We start from the raw sequence: 13682 nt of genomic DNA, 5'->3' as shown, positions 1-13682 counted from the left end.
TGTGGGTCTCTACTGTGTGAGTAGTCTGTGGGTCTCTACTGTGTGAGTAGTCTGTGGGTCTCTACTGTGTGAGTAGTCTGTGGGTCTCTACTGTGTGAGTAGTCTGTGGGTCTCTACTGTGTGAGTAGTCTGTGGGTCTCTTCTGTGTGAGTAGTCTGTGGGTCTCTACTGTGTGAGTAGTCTGTGGGTCTCTACTGTGTGAGTAGTCTGTGGGTCTCTACTGTGTGAGTAGTCTGTGGGTCTCTACTGTGTGAGTAGTCTGTGGGTCTCTGTGTGAGTAGTCTATGTACGTGTGTATGTATGCACCTCCCTCCCTCTCCTCCCCCGCCCCTCCCCCGGCCATCAGAGAAGAGTCCACCCTGGTGGATGAGTTCCTGATGGAGGTGCTGGTGGACTTTGTCGATAGCTTGGCGCTGGCACATGGCGATGACGACTGCCAGGGTGAGTTCCGCCTGGTACGCGGATGTCGTGGGTTCGATCCCGACCCTGGGCGTGCCCCGTACTCTGAATAGTCTATTCCCCGCTTTGCGTGGCCCCGTACTCTGAATAGTCTACTCCCCGCTGTGCGTGCCCCGTACTCTGAATAATCTACTGCCTGTTTTGCGTGCCCCGTACTCTGAATAGTCTACTCCCTGCTGAGCCTACCCCGTACTCTGAATAGTCTACTCCCCGCTGTGCGTGGCCCCGTACTCTGAATAGGCCACTCCCCGCTGTGCGTGGCCCCGTACTCTGAATAGTCTACTCCCTGCTGTGCGTGGCCCCGTACTCTGAATAGTCTACTCCCTGCTGTGCGTGGCCCCGTACTCTGAATAGTCTACTCCCCGCTGTGCGTGGCCCCGTACTCTGGATAGTCTCCTCCCCGCTGTGCGTGGCCCCGTACTCTGAATAGTCTACTCCCCGCTGTGCATGCCCCATACTCTGAATAGTCTACTCCCCGCTGTGCGTGGCCCCGTACTCTGAATAGGCTACTCCCCGCTGTGCATGCCCCATACTCTGAATAGTCTACTCCCCGCTGTGCGTGGCCCCGTACTCTGAATAGGCTACTCCCCGCTGTGCGTGGCCCCGTACTCTGAATAGTCTACTCCCCGCCGTGCGTGGCCCCGTACTCTGAATAGTCTACTCCCTGCTGTGCGTGACCCCCTACTCTGAATAGTCTACTCCCCGCTGTGCGTGGCCCCGTACTCTGAATAGGCTACTCCCCGCTGTGCGTGGCCCCGTACTCTGAATAGTCTACTCCCCACTGTGCGTGCCCCGTACTCTGAATAGTCTACTCCCCGCCGTGCGTGGCCCCGTACTCTGAATAGTCTACTCCCTGCTGTGCCTACCCCGTACTCTGAATAGTCTACTCCCCGCTGTGCGTGGCCCCGTACTCTGAATAGTCTACTCCTTGCTGTGCGTGCCCCGTACTCTGAATAGTCTACTGCCTGCTGTGCGTGGCCCCGTACTCTGAGTAGTCTACTCCCCGCTTTGCGTGGCCCCGTACTCTGAATAGTCTACTCCCCGCTGTGCGTGGCCCCGTACTCTGAATAGTCTACTGCCCGCTGTGCGTGACCCCATACTCTGAATAGTCTACTCATTGCTGTGCGTGGCCCCGTACTCTGAATAGTCTACTCCCCGCTGTGCGTGGCCCCGTACTCTGAATAGTCTACTCCCTGCTGTGCGTGGCCCCGTACTCTGAATAGTCTACTCCCCGCTGTGCGTGGCCCCGTACTCTGAATAGTCTACTCCCCGCTGTGCGTGCCCCGTACTCTGAATAGTCTACTGCCCGCTGTGCGTGGCCCCGTACTCTGAATAGTCTACTCCCCGCTGTGCGTGGCCCCATACTCTGAATAGTCTACTGCCCGCTGTGCGTGGCCCCGTACTCTGAATAGTCTACTGCCCGCTGTGCGTGGCCCCGTACTCTGAATAGTCTACTGCCTGCTGTGCGTGGCCCCGTACTCTGAATAGTCTACTCCCCGCTGTGCGTGGCCCCGTACTCTGAATAGTCTACTACCCGCTGTGCGTTGCCCCGTACTCTGAATAGTCTCCTCCCCGCTGTGCGTGACCCCGTACTCTGAATAGTCTACTCCCTGCCGTGCGTGGCCCCGTACTCTGAATAGTCTACTTCCTGCTGTGTGTGGCCCCGTACTCTGAATAGTCTACTCCCCGCTGTGCGTGTGCCCCGTACTCTGAATAGTCTACTCCCCGCTGTGCGTGACCCCCTACTCTGAATGGTCTACTGCCCGCTGTGCGTGGCCCTGTACTCTGAATAGTCTACTCCCCGCTGTGCGTGGCCCCGTACTCTGAATAGTCTACTCCCCGCCGTGCGTGGCCCCGTACTCTGAATAGTCTACTCCCCGCTGTGCGTGGCCCCGTACTCTGAATAGTCTACTCCCCGCCGTGCGTGGCCCCGTACTCTGAATAGTCTACTCCCCGCTGTGCGTGGCCCCGTACTCTGAATAGTCTACTCCCCGCCGTGCGTGTGCCCCGTACTCTGAATAGTCTACTCCCCGCTGTGCGTGTGCCCCGTACTCTGAATAGTCTACTCCCCGCTGTGCGTGTGCCCCGTACTCTGAATAGTCTACTCCCCGCTGTGCGTGGCCCCGTACTCTGAATAGTCTACTCCCCGCCGTGCGTGGCCCCGTACTCTGAATAGTCTCCTTCCCCGCCGCGCGTGGCTCTGCTGCTCCCGTACTCACAGCCACTTGCCCCGACGCCTTGCCCGAGGCTACACGGGGCACCTTTGTCTTTGCCTGCAGGCACGGTGGTGCAGTGCAGAGCTGCGCTGTCTCACATCTCGCGCATCGTCAAGCACAAAGCCTCCTCGCTCATGCAGCCCGACACACGGAGACGGACACCCAGGTGGGGTGGAGCACACGGACACGTGCCTGCACCTAGCCTGGCACAGCAGTCAGCCCGCGGCAGCTGCTGGGTCTGTTCACGTGACCTCCTGCACCTAGCCTGGCACAGCAGTCAACCCATGGGGCCTGCTGGGTCTGTCCCGTGACCTCCTCCTCCTGCACCTAGCCTGGCACAGCAGTCAACCCATGGCACCTGCTGGGTCTGTCACGTGGCCTCCTCCTCCTGCACCTAGCCTGGCACAGCCGCTCACTGGCGAAGGGCGGTTGTTGTGGTGGTTGTGGTGGTTGTAGTGATGGTGGTTGTTGTGGTGGTTGTGGTGGTTGTTGTAGTGGTTGTTGTGGTTGTGGTGGTTGTTGTGGTTGTGGTGGTTGTTGTGGTTGTGGTGGTTGTTGTGGAGGTTGTGGTGGTTGTAGTGGTGGTAGTTGTTGTGGTGGTTGTGGTGGTTGTAGTGGTGGTGGTTGTTGTGGTGGTTGTGGTGGTTGTTGTAGTGGTTGTTGTGGTTGTGGTGGTTGTTGTGGTTGTGGTGGTTGTGGTGGTTGTTGTTGTGGTTGTGGTCGTGGTGGTTGTGGTGGTGGTTGTGGTGGTGGTTGTTGTGGTTGTTGTGGTTGTGGTCGTGGTGGTTGTGGTGGTGGTTGTGGTGGTGGTTGTTGTGGTTGTGGTGGTAGTTGTGGTTGTAGTTGTTGTGGTGGTGGTTGTTATAGTGGTTGTGGTGGTGGTTGTGGTGGTGGCTGTTGTGGTGGTTGTAGTGGTGGTGGTTGTAGTGGTTGTGGTTGTTGTGGTGGTTGTAGTGGTGGTGGTTGTAGTTGTGGTTGTTGTGGTGGTGGTGGTTGTAGTGGTGGTTGTTGTTGTAGTGGTGGTGGTTGTTGTGGTGGTGGTTGTGGTTGTTGTGGTTGCGGTGGTTGTGGTGGTAGTTGTGGTTGTTGTGGTGGTTGTGGTTGTTGTAGTGGTTGTTGTAGTGGTTGTGGTGGTGGTAGTTGTGTTTGTGGTTGTTGTAGTGGTTGTGGTGGTGGTGGTCGTTGTGGTTGTGGTGGTTGTGGTGGTAGTTGTGTTTGTGGTTGTTGTAGTGGTTGGGGTGGTGGTTGTAGGGGTTGTGATGGTGGTGGTGGTCGTTGTGGTGGTAGTTGTGGTTGTTGTAGTGGTTGTGGTGGTGGTGGTTGTAGTGGTGGTGGTGGTGGTTGTAGTGGTTGTGGTGGTTGTTGTAGTGGTGGTGGTAGTTGTGTTTGTGGTTGTTGTACCGGTTGTGGTGGTGGTGGTTGTAGGGGTTGTGGTTGTGGTGGTATTTGTGTTTGTGGTTGTTGTAGTGGTTGTGGTGGTGGTGGTTGTAGGGGTTGTGGTTGTGGTGGTAGTTGTGTTTGTGGTTGTGGTGGTGGTGGTTGTAGTGGTTGTGGTTGTTGTAGTGGTTGTTGTGGTGGTTGTAGTGGTTGTGGTGGTGGTTGTAGTGGTTGTGGTGGTGGTGATTGTTGTAGTGGTTGTGGTGGTGGTTGTAGTGGTGGTGGTTGTAGTAGTGGTGGTTGTAGTGGTTGTTGTGGTGGTGGTTGTAGTGGTTGTGGTGGTTGTAGTGGTTGTGGTGGTGGTTGTAGTGGTTGTGGTGGTGGTGGTGGTTGTTGTAGTGGTGGTTGTGGTGGTTGTAGTGGTGGTGGTTGTTGTGGTGGTTGTGGTGGTTGTTGTAGTGGTTGTTGTGGTTGTGGTGGTTGTTGTGGTTGTGGTGGTTGTTGTGGAGGTTGTGGTGGTTGTAGTGGTGGTAGTTGTTGTGGTGGTTGTGGTAGTTGTGGTGGTTGTGGTGGTTGTTGTAGTGGTTGTTGTGGTTGTGGTGGTTGTTGTGGTTGTGGTGGTTGTTGTGGAGGTTGTGGTGGTTGTAGTGGTGGTAGTTGTTGTGGTGGTTGTGGTGGTTGTAGTGGTGGTGGTTGTTGTGGTGGTTGTGGTGGTTGTTGTAGTGGTTGTTGTGGTTGTGGTGGTTGTTGTGGTTGTGGTGGTTGTGGTGGTTGTTGTTGTGGTTGTGGTCGTGGTGGTTGTGGTGGTGGTTGTGGTGGTGGTTGTTGTGGTTGTTGTGGTTGTGGTCGTGGTGGTTGTGGTGGTGGTTGTGGTGGTGGTTGTTGTGGTTGTGGTGGTAGTTGTGGTTGTAGTTGTTGTGGTGGTGGTTGTTATAGTGGTTGTGGTGGTGGTTGTGGTGGTGGCTGTTGTGGTGGTTGTAGTGGTGGTGGTTGTAGTGGTTGTGGTTGTTGTGGTGGTTGTAGTGGTGGTGGTTGTAGTTGTGGTTGTTGTGGTGGTGGTGGTTGTAGTGGTGGTTGTTGTTGTAGTGGTGGTGGTTGTTGTGGTGGTGGTTGTGGTTGTTGTGGTTGCGGTGGTTGTGGTGGTAGTTGTGGTTGTTGTGGTGGTTGTGGTTGTTGTAGTGGTTGTTGTAGTGGTTGTGGTGGTGGTAGTTGTGTTTGTGGTTGTTGTAGTGGTTGTGGTGGTGGTGGTCGTTGTGGTTGTGGTGGTTGTGGTGGTAGTTGTGTTTGTGGTTGTTGTAGTGGTTGGGGTGGTGGTTGTAGGGGTTGTGATGGTGGTGGTGGTCGTTGTGGTGGTAGTTGTGGTTGTTGTAGTGGTTGTGGTGGTGGTGGTTGTAGTGGTGGTGGTGGTGGTTGTAGTGGTTGTGGTGGTTGTTGTAGTGGTGGTGGTAGTTGTGTTTGTGGTTGTTGTACCGGTTGTGGTGGTGGTGGTTGTAGGGGTTGTGGTTGTGGTGGTATTTGTGTTTGTGGTTGTTGTAGTGGTTGTGGTGGTGGTGGTTGTAGGGGTTGTGGTTGTGGTGGTAGTTGTGTTTGTGGTTGTGGTGGTGGTGGTTGTAGTGGTTGTGGTTGTTGTAGTGGTTGTTGTGGTGGTTGTAGTGGTTGTGGTGGTGGTTGTAGTGGTTGTGGTGGTGGTGATTGTTGTAGTGGTTGTGGTGGTGGTTGTAGTGGTGGTGGTTGTAGTAGTGGTGGTTGTAGTGGTTGTTGTGGTGGTGGTGGTTGTAGTGGTTGTGGTGGTTGTAGTGGTTGTGGTGGTGGTTGTAGTGGTTGTGGTGGTGGTGGTGGTGGTTGTTGTAGTGGTTGTTGTGGTGGTGGTGGTTGTGGTTGTTGTGGTGGTGGTGTGTGTAGGGGTTTCCCTGCGGGGGCGACGCTGACGTACCTGGTGGAGTGGTTTTAGTGGTTGTTGTGGTGGTGGTGGTTGTGGTTGTTGTGGTGGTGGTGTGTGTAGGGGTTTCCCTGCGGGGGCGACGCTGACGTACCTGGTGGAGTGGTTTTAGTGGTTGTTGTGGTGGTGGTTGTAGTGGTTGTTGTGGTGGTGGTGGTGTGTGTAGGGGTTTCCCTGCGGGGGCGACGCTGACGTACCTGGTGGAGTGGCTGCTGCTGCAGTGTGGCAGGGTGGAAACGCAGTGCCGTCAGCAATGCCTCCACCTGTTCTGCCAACTCGTCACGATGCTGCCCGGTCAGACCACCACCACCACCACCCACACACACTAACACTAACACCCCCCCCTCTAACACAACTAACACCCCCCACTACACCCACCACCACCCACTAACACCCCCCACTAACACACCACTACCACCCTCCACTACCACCCACTACCACCCTCCACTAACACACACTAACACCCCCCACTACCACCCACCACCACCCACTAACACCCCCCCACTAACACACACTACCACCCCCCACTACCACCCACCACCACCCACTAACACCCCCCCACTAACACACACTACCACCCTCCACTACCACCCACTACCACCCTCCACTAACACACACTAACACCCCCACTACCACCCACCACCACCCACTAACACCCCCCCACTAACACACACTAACACCCCCCACTACCACCCACCACCACCCACTAACACCCCCCCACTAACACACACTACCACCCTCCACTACCACCCACTACCACCCTCCACTAACACACACTAACACCCCCCACTACCACCCACCACCACCCACTAACACCCCCCCACTAACACACACTACCACCCCCCCACTAACACACACTACCACCCCCCCACACTAACACACACTAACACCCCCCCCACTAACACACACTAACACCCCCCACACTAACACACACTAACACCCCCCCCACTAACACACACTACCACCCTCCACTACCACCCACTACCACCCTCCACTACCACCCACACTACCACCCCCCACTACCACCTACTACCACCCTCCACTACCACCCACTACCACCCTCCACTACTCCCCCACCCACACTACCCCCCCCCCCACTACCCCCCCACTACTCCCCCACTACCCTCCCACTAGGTGTGTCAAGTCCAACCTCATGGCTCACTACCCCCCCACTACCCCCCCACTACCCCCCCCACTACCCCCCACTACCCCCCCACTAGGTGTGTCAAGTCCAACCTCATGGCTCACTACCCCCCACTACCCCCCCACTACCCCCCCACTACCCCCCACTACCCCCCCACTAGGTGTGTCAAGTCCAACCTCATGGCTTGATAGTCGCCTGAACTCGGATGGTGGTCCAGCCTTCCTGGTTCACTGCTTTGAGGGTGGAGGAGGTGGAGGAGGTGGAGGAGGTGGAGGAGGAGGAGGAGGAGGAGGTGGAGGTGGTGCAGGTAACCTCACCTCGTCGGTGGCCGATGATTTTTCCATGGCATCGCACCGGGACACGCGTTTGAGGCTGAGTCGACCTAGGGGAGGCTCGGGACCGGTTCAGATAACCGCCACCGGTGGTTTTGGCCGTGAGCGGGAATCGAACTCGGGACGCCGGGTTCGTAGGGTAACCGCTACACGACCGCTACACTCACACACACACAGGTACACACACACACACAGGTACACACACACACACACAGGTACACACACACACACAGGTACACACACACCTGTGCACACACACACCTGTACACACACACACAGGTACACACACACACCTGTACACACATACACCTGTACACACACACACAGGTACACACACACACACAGGTGCACACACACACACAGGTACACACACACAGGTACACACACACACACACCTGTACACACATACACACAGATACACACACACAGGTACACACACACACACAGGTAGACACACACACACAGGTGCACACACACACACAGGTACACACACACACACACCTGTACACACATACACACAGATACACACACACAGGTACACACACACACACACACCTGTACACACATACACCTGTACACACACACACAGGTACACACACACACACAGGTGCACACACACACACAGGTACACACACACACACACCTGTACACACATACACACAGATACACACACACAGGTACACACACACACACAGGTAGACACACACACACAGGTGCACACACACACACAGGTGCTAACACACACACAGGTACACACACACACACAGGTACACACACACACACACACAGGTACACACACACACAAAACAAAGATCCCCCATATAGCCTTAACAGACTGTAGGGGCAAGTGCTGTTAGCGAGCACCTATGAAGGCCGGAACGGTACACGAGGGGGTGGGTGGCCAGCACCACGCCCGACCGCCTTTGTCTCCCTAGTGGCAATGTTTACACACCGCACAAGGTACTCATTTGAGGCTGAGTCGACCTAGGGGAGGCCCGGGACCGGTTCAGATAATCGTCACTGGTGTTGGCCGTGAGCGGGAATCGAACCCGGGTCTCCAGGTTCATAGCGCAGCGTAGCGCTAACCACTACACTATCGCTCCCCACACACAGGTACACACACACACACACAGGTACACACACACACCTGTACACACACACACACAGGTACACACACACACAGGTACACACACACACACCTGTACACACACACACAGGTACACACACACACACAGGTACACACACACAGGTACACACACACAGGTACATACACACACAGGTACATACACACACAGGTACACACACACACAGGTACACACACACACACAGGTACACACACACACACACAGGTACACACACACAGGTACACACATACACAGGTACACACACACACAGGTACACACACACAGGTACACACACACACAGGTACACACACACACACCTGTACACACACACACCTGTACACACACACACAGGTACACACACACACAGGTACATACACACACAGGTACACACACACACAGGTACACACACACCTGTGCACACACACACCTGTACACACACACACAGGTACACACACACACCTGTACACACATACACCTGTACACACACACACACAGGTACACACACACACAGGTACACACACATACACAGGTACACACACACACACAGGTGCACACACACACAGGTACACCCACACACACACCTGTACACACATACACACAGATACACACACACAGGTACACACACACACAGGTACACACACACACACACACAGGTGCACACACACACACAGGTACACACACACACAGGTACACACACACACACACACACAGGTACACACACACACAAAACAAAGATCCCCCATATAGCCTTAACAGACTGTAGGGGCAAGTGCTGTTAGCGAGCACCTATGAAGGCCGGAACGGTACACGAGGGGGTGGGTGGCCAGCACCACGCCCGACCGCCTTTGTCTCCCTAGTGGCAATGTTTACACACCGCACCAGGTACTCATTTGAGGCTGAGTCGACCTAGGGGAGGCCCGGGACCGGTTCAGATAATCGTCACTGGTGTTGGCCGTGAGCGGGAATCGAACCCGGGTCTCCAGGTTCATAGCGCAGCGTAGCGCTAACCACTACACTATCGCTCCCCACACACAGGTACACACACACACACAGGTACACACACACACCTGTACACACACACACACAGGTACACACACACACAGGTACACACACACACCTGTACACACACACACAGGTACACACACACACACAGGTACACACACACAGGTACACACACACACACAGGTACACACACACAGGTACATACACACACAGGTACACACACACAGGTACACACACACACAGGTACACACACACACACCTGTACACACACACACACACAGGTACACACACACACAGGTACATACACACACAGGTACACACACACAGGTACACACACACCTGTGCACACACACACCTGTACACACACACACAGGTACACACACACACCTGTACACACATACACCTGTACACACACACACACAGGTACACACACACACACAGGTACACACACACACACAGGTACACACACACACACAGGTGCACACACACACAGGTACACACACACACACACCTGTACACACATACACACAGATACACACACACAGGTACACACACACACACACACAGGTACACACACACACACAGGTGCACACACACACACAGGTACACACACACACAGGTACACACACACACACACACAGGTACACACACACACAAAACAAAGATCCCCCATATAGCCTTAACAGACTGTAGGGGCAAGTGCTGTTAGCGAGCACCTATGAAGGCCGGAACGGTACACGAGGGGGTGGGTGGCCAGCACCACGCCCGACCGCCTTTGTCTCCCTAGTGGCAATGTTTACACACCGCACCAGGTACTCATTTGAGGCTGAGTCGACCTAGGGGAGGCCCGGGACCGGTTCAGATAATCGTCACTGGTGTTGGCCGTGAGCGGGAATCGAACCCGGGTCTCCAGGTTCATAGCGCAGTGTAGCGCTAACCACTACACTATCGCTCCCCACACACAGGTACACACACACACACACAGGTACACACACACACACCTGTACACACACACACACAGGTACACACACACACAGGTACACACACACACCTGTACACACACACACAGGTACACACACACACAGGTACACACACACAGGTACACACACACACACAGGTACATACACACACAGGTACACACACACACACACAGGTACACACACACATACACCTGTACACACACACAGGTACACACACACACACACCTGTACACACATACACACAGATACACACACACAGGTACACACACACACACACAGGTACACACACACACACAGGTGCACACACACACACAGGTGCACACACACACACAGGTACACACACACACAGGTACACACACACACACACACAGGTACACACACACACAAAACAAAGATCCCCCATATAGCCTTAACAGACTGTAGGGGCAAGTGCTGTTAGCGAGCACCTATGAAGGCCGGAACGGTACACGAGGGGGTGGGTGGCCAGCACCACGCCCGACCGCCTTTGTCTCCCTAGTGGCAATGTTTACACACCGCACCAGGTACTCATTTGAGGCTGAGTCGACCTAGGGGAGGCCCGGGACCGGTTCAGATAATCGTCACTGGTGTTGGCCGTGAGCGGGAATCGAACCCGGGTCTCCAGGTTCATAGCGCAGCGTAGCGCTAACCACTACACTATCGCTCCCCACACACAGGTACACACACACACACACACAGGTACACACACACACCTGTACACACACACACACAGGTACACACACACACAGGTACACACACACACCTGTACACACACACACAGGTACACACACACACACAGGTACACACACACAGGTACACACACACACAGGTACATACACACACAGGTACACACACACACACACAGGTACACACACACACACACAGGTACACACACACACACACACAGGTACACACACACACACACAGGTACACACACACACACAGGTACACACACACAGGTACACACACACAGGTACACACACACACAGGTACACACACACCTGTACACACACACACACACACAGGTGCACACACACACAGGTACACACACACACAGGTACACACACACACAGGTACATACACACACAGGTACACACACACACCTGTACACACACAGGTACAAACACACACAGGTACATACACACAGGTACACACACACACCTGTACACACACACACACCTGTACACACACACACACAGGTACACACACACACCTGTACACACACACACAGGTACACACACACACAGGTACACACACACACAGGTACACACACACACACAGGTACACACACACACACACACAGGTACACACACACCTGTACACACACACACAGGTACACACACACACACAGGTACACACACACACACACAGTACTTCGCGCCTGTCACGTGACCGCGGCTGTGACCGCGGCCCTGACCGCTACTCCCGCTGCCACCGCTGCCCCACCGCCAGTGCCGCCTGGGGCCTCGGTGGCATCGCGGCTGCGGTGGTTGGAGTGGCTGCTGGCGCCGCTGGACGGTTACACGGCGTTCTTCACCGCTCGGCTGCTCTCACCGCGCCTGCTGCTCACCGGTGAGTGCCACGGTGGAGGAGCTTCCGCGGTTTTTGCCGCCGCCGCGGCGGCGGCGGCCGCCGCGACCGCCAACGCCGTCACCGTCACCAGCACGGTCACCGTCACCACGATCACCGTCACCATCACCACGACCACCATCACGACCACCATCATCACCACGACCACCGTCACCACTACCACGATCACCACCACCACTACCACCACCATCACCACGACCACCACCACTACCACCAACGCCATCACCGTCACCACCACGATCACCACCACCATCACCACGACCACCGCCACGACCACCACCACGACCACCACGACCACCATCACCACTACCACGACCACCACCATCACCACGACCATTACCACCACAACCACCATCACCACCACCATCACCACGACCATTACCACCACGACCATTACCACCACGACCATTACCGCCACGACCACCACCACGACCACCATCACGACCACCACCATCACCGCAACCATCACCACGGCCACGACCACCATCACCACCACCACGACCACCATCACCACCACGACCACCATCACCACCACGACCACCATCATCACCACGACCACCAACGCCGTCACCGTCATCACCACGGCCACCGTCACCACGACCACCATCATCACCACGACCACGATCACCACCACCACGACCATTACCACCACGACCACCGTCACCACCACCACGACCACCGTCACCGCCACGACCACCACCACCACTACCACGACCACCGTCACCACCACGACCACCAACGCCGTCACCGTCACCACCACGACCACCGTCACCACCACCACGATCACCACCACGATCACCACCACCATCACCACGACCACCATCACCACTACCACGATCACCACCACCATCACCACGACCACCATCACCACTACCACGATCACCACCACCACCACTACCACGACCACCACCATCATTACCACCACCATCACCACCACCATCACCACGACCATTACCACCACGACCATTACCACCACGACTACCACCACGACCACCATCACGACCACCACCATCACCGCAACCATTACCACCACCACCACGACCACCATCACCACCACGACCACCGTCACCACGACCACCATCACCACAACCACCACATGGGCCTCCCCTAGGTCGACTCAGCCTCAAATGAGTACCTGGTGCGGTGTGTAGTAAACATCGCCATTGGGGAGACAAAGGCGGTCGGGCGTGGTGCTGGCCACCCACCCCCTCGTGTACCGTTACCGGCCTTCATAGGTGCTCGCTAACAGCACTTGCCCCTACAGTCTGTTAAGGCTACACGGGGAATCTTTGTCTTTGTGTGCATGTGTGCAGTGAGGGAGAAAAGTATTTGATCCCCTGCTGATTTTGTACGTTTTCCCACTGACAAAGAAATGATCAGTCTATAATTTTAATGGTAGGTTTATTTGAACAGTGAGAGACGGGATAACAACAACAAAATCCGAAAAAACGCATGTTCACTCACTCACCAGATTACTCACTCAACCACCTGATCACTCACC

The 13682-nt window shown here is 55.4% G+C and overlaps 1 protein-coding gene across 1 annotated transcript in view; it reads left to right on the top strand.

The window, feature by feature from the left end:
* LOC142908076 (DNA-dependent protein kinase catalytic subunit-like) overlaps positions 1 to 13682 on the top strand; it is a 30674-nt gene that overhangs the window by 16870 nt on the left and 122 nt on the right. The window contains exons 5-9 of the mRNA XM_076058250.1: positions 347 to 441; positions 2739 to 2841; positions 6158 to 6285; positions 7296 to 7442; positions 12044 to 12258. Coding sequence (XP_075914365.1) covers positions 347 to 441; positions 2739 to 2841; positions 6158 to 6285; positions 7296 to 7442; positions 12044 to 12258 — 688 coding nt within the window. The remainder of the gene's footprint in view (positions 1 to 346; positions 442 to 2738; positions 2842 to 6157; positions 6286 to 7295; positions 7443 to 12043; positions 12259 to 13682) is intronic.

Source organism: Petromyzon marinus (assembly GCF_048934315.1).
Source record: "Petromyzon marinus isolate PM22_M1 ecotype Great Lakes invasive population chromosome 69 unlocalized genomic scaffold, UKy_Petmar_22M1.pri1.0 chr69_unloc.1, whole genome shotgun sequence".
In the NCBI taxonomy this organism is placed as follows: Eukaryota; Metazoa; Chordata; class Hyperoartia; order Petromyzontiformes; family Petromyzontidae; genus Petromyzon; species Petromyzon marinus.
Note: the sequence above shows the minus strand (reverse complement) of the source record. Positions and strands in the feature narration are given on the sequence as shown.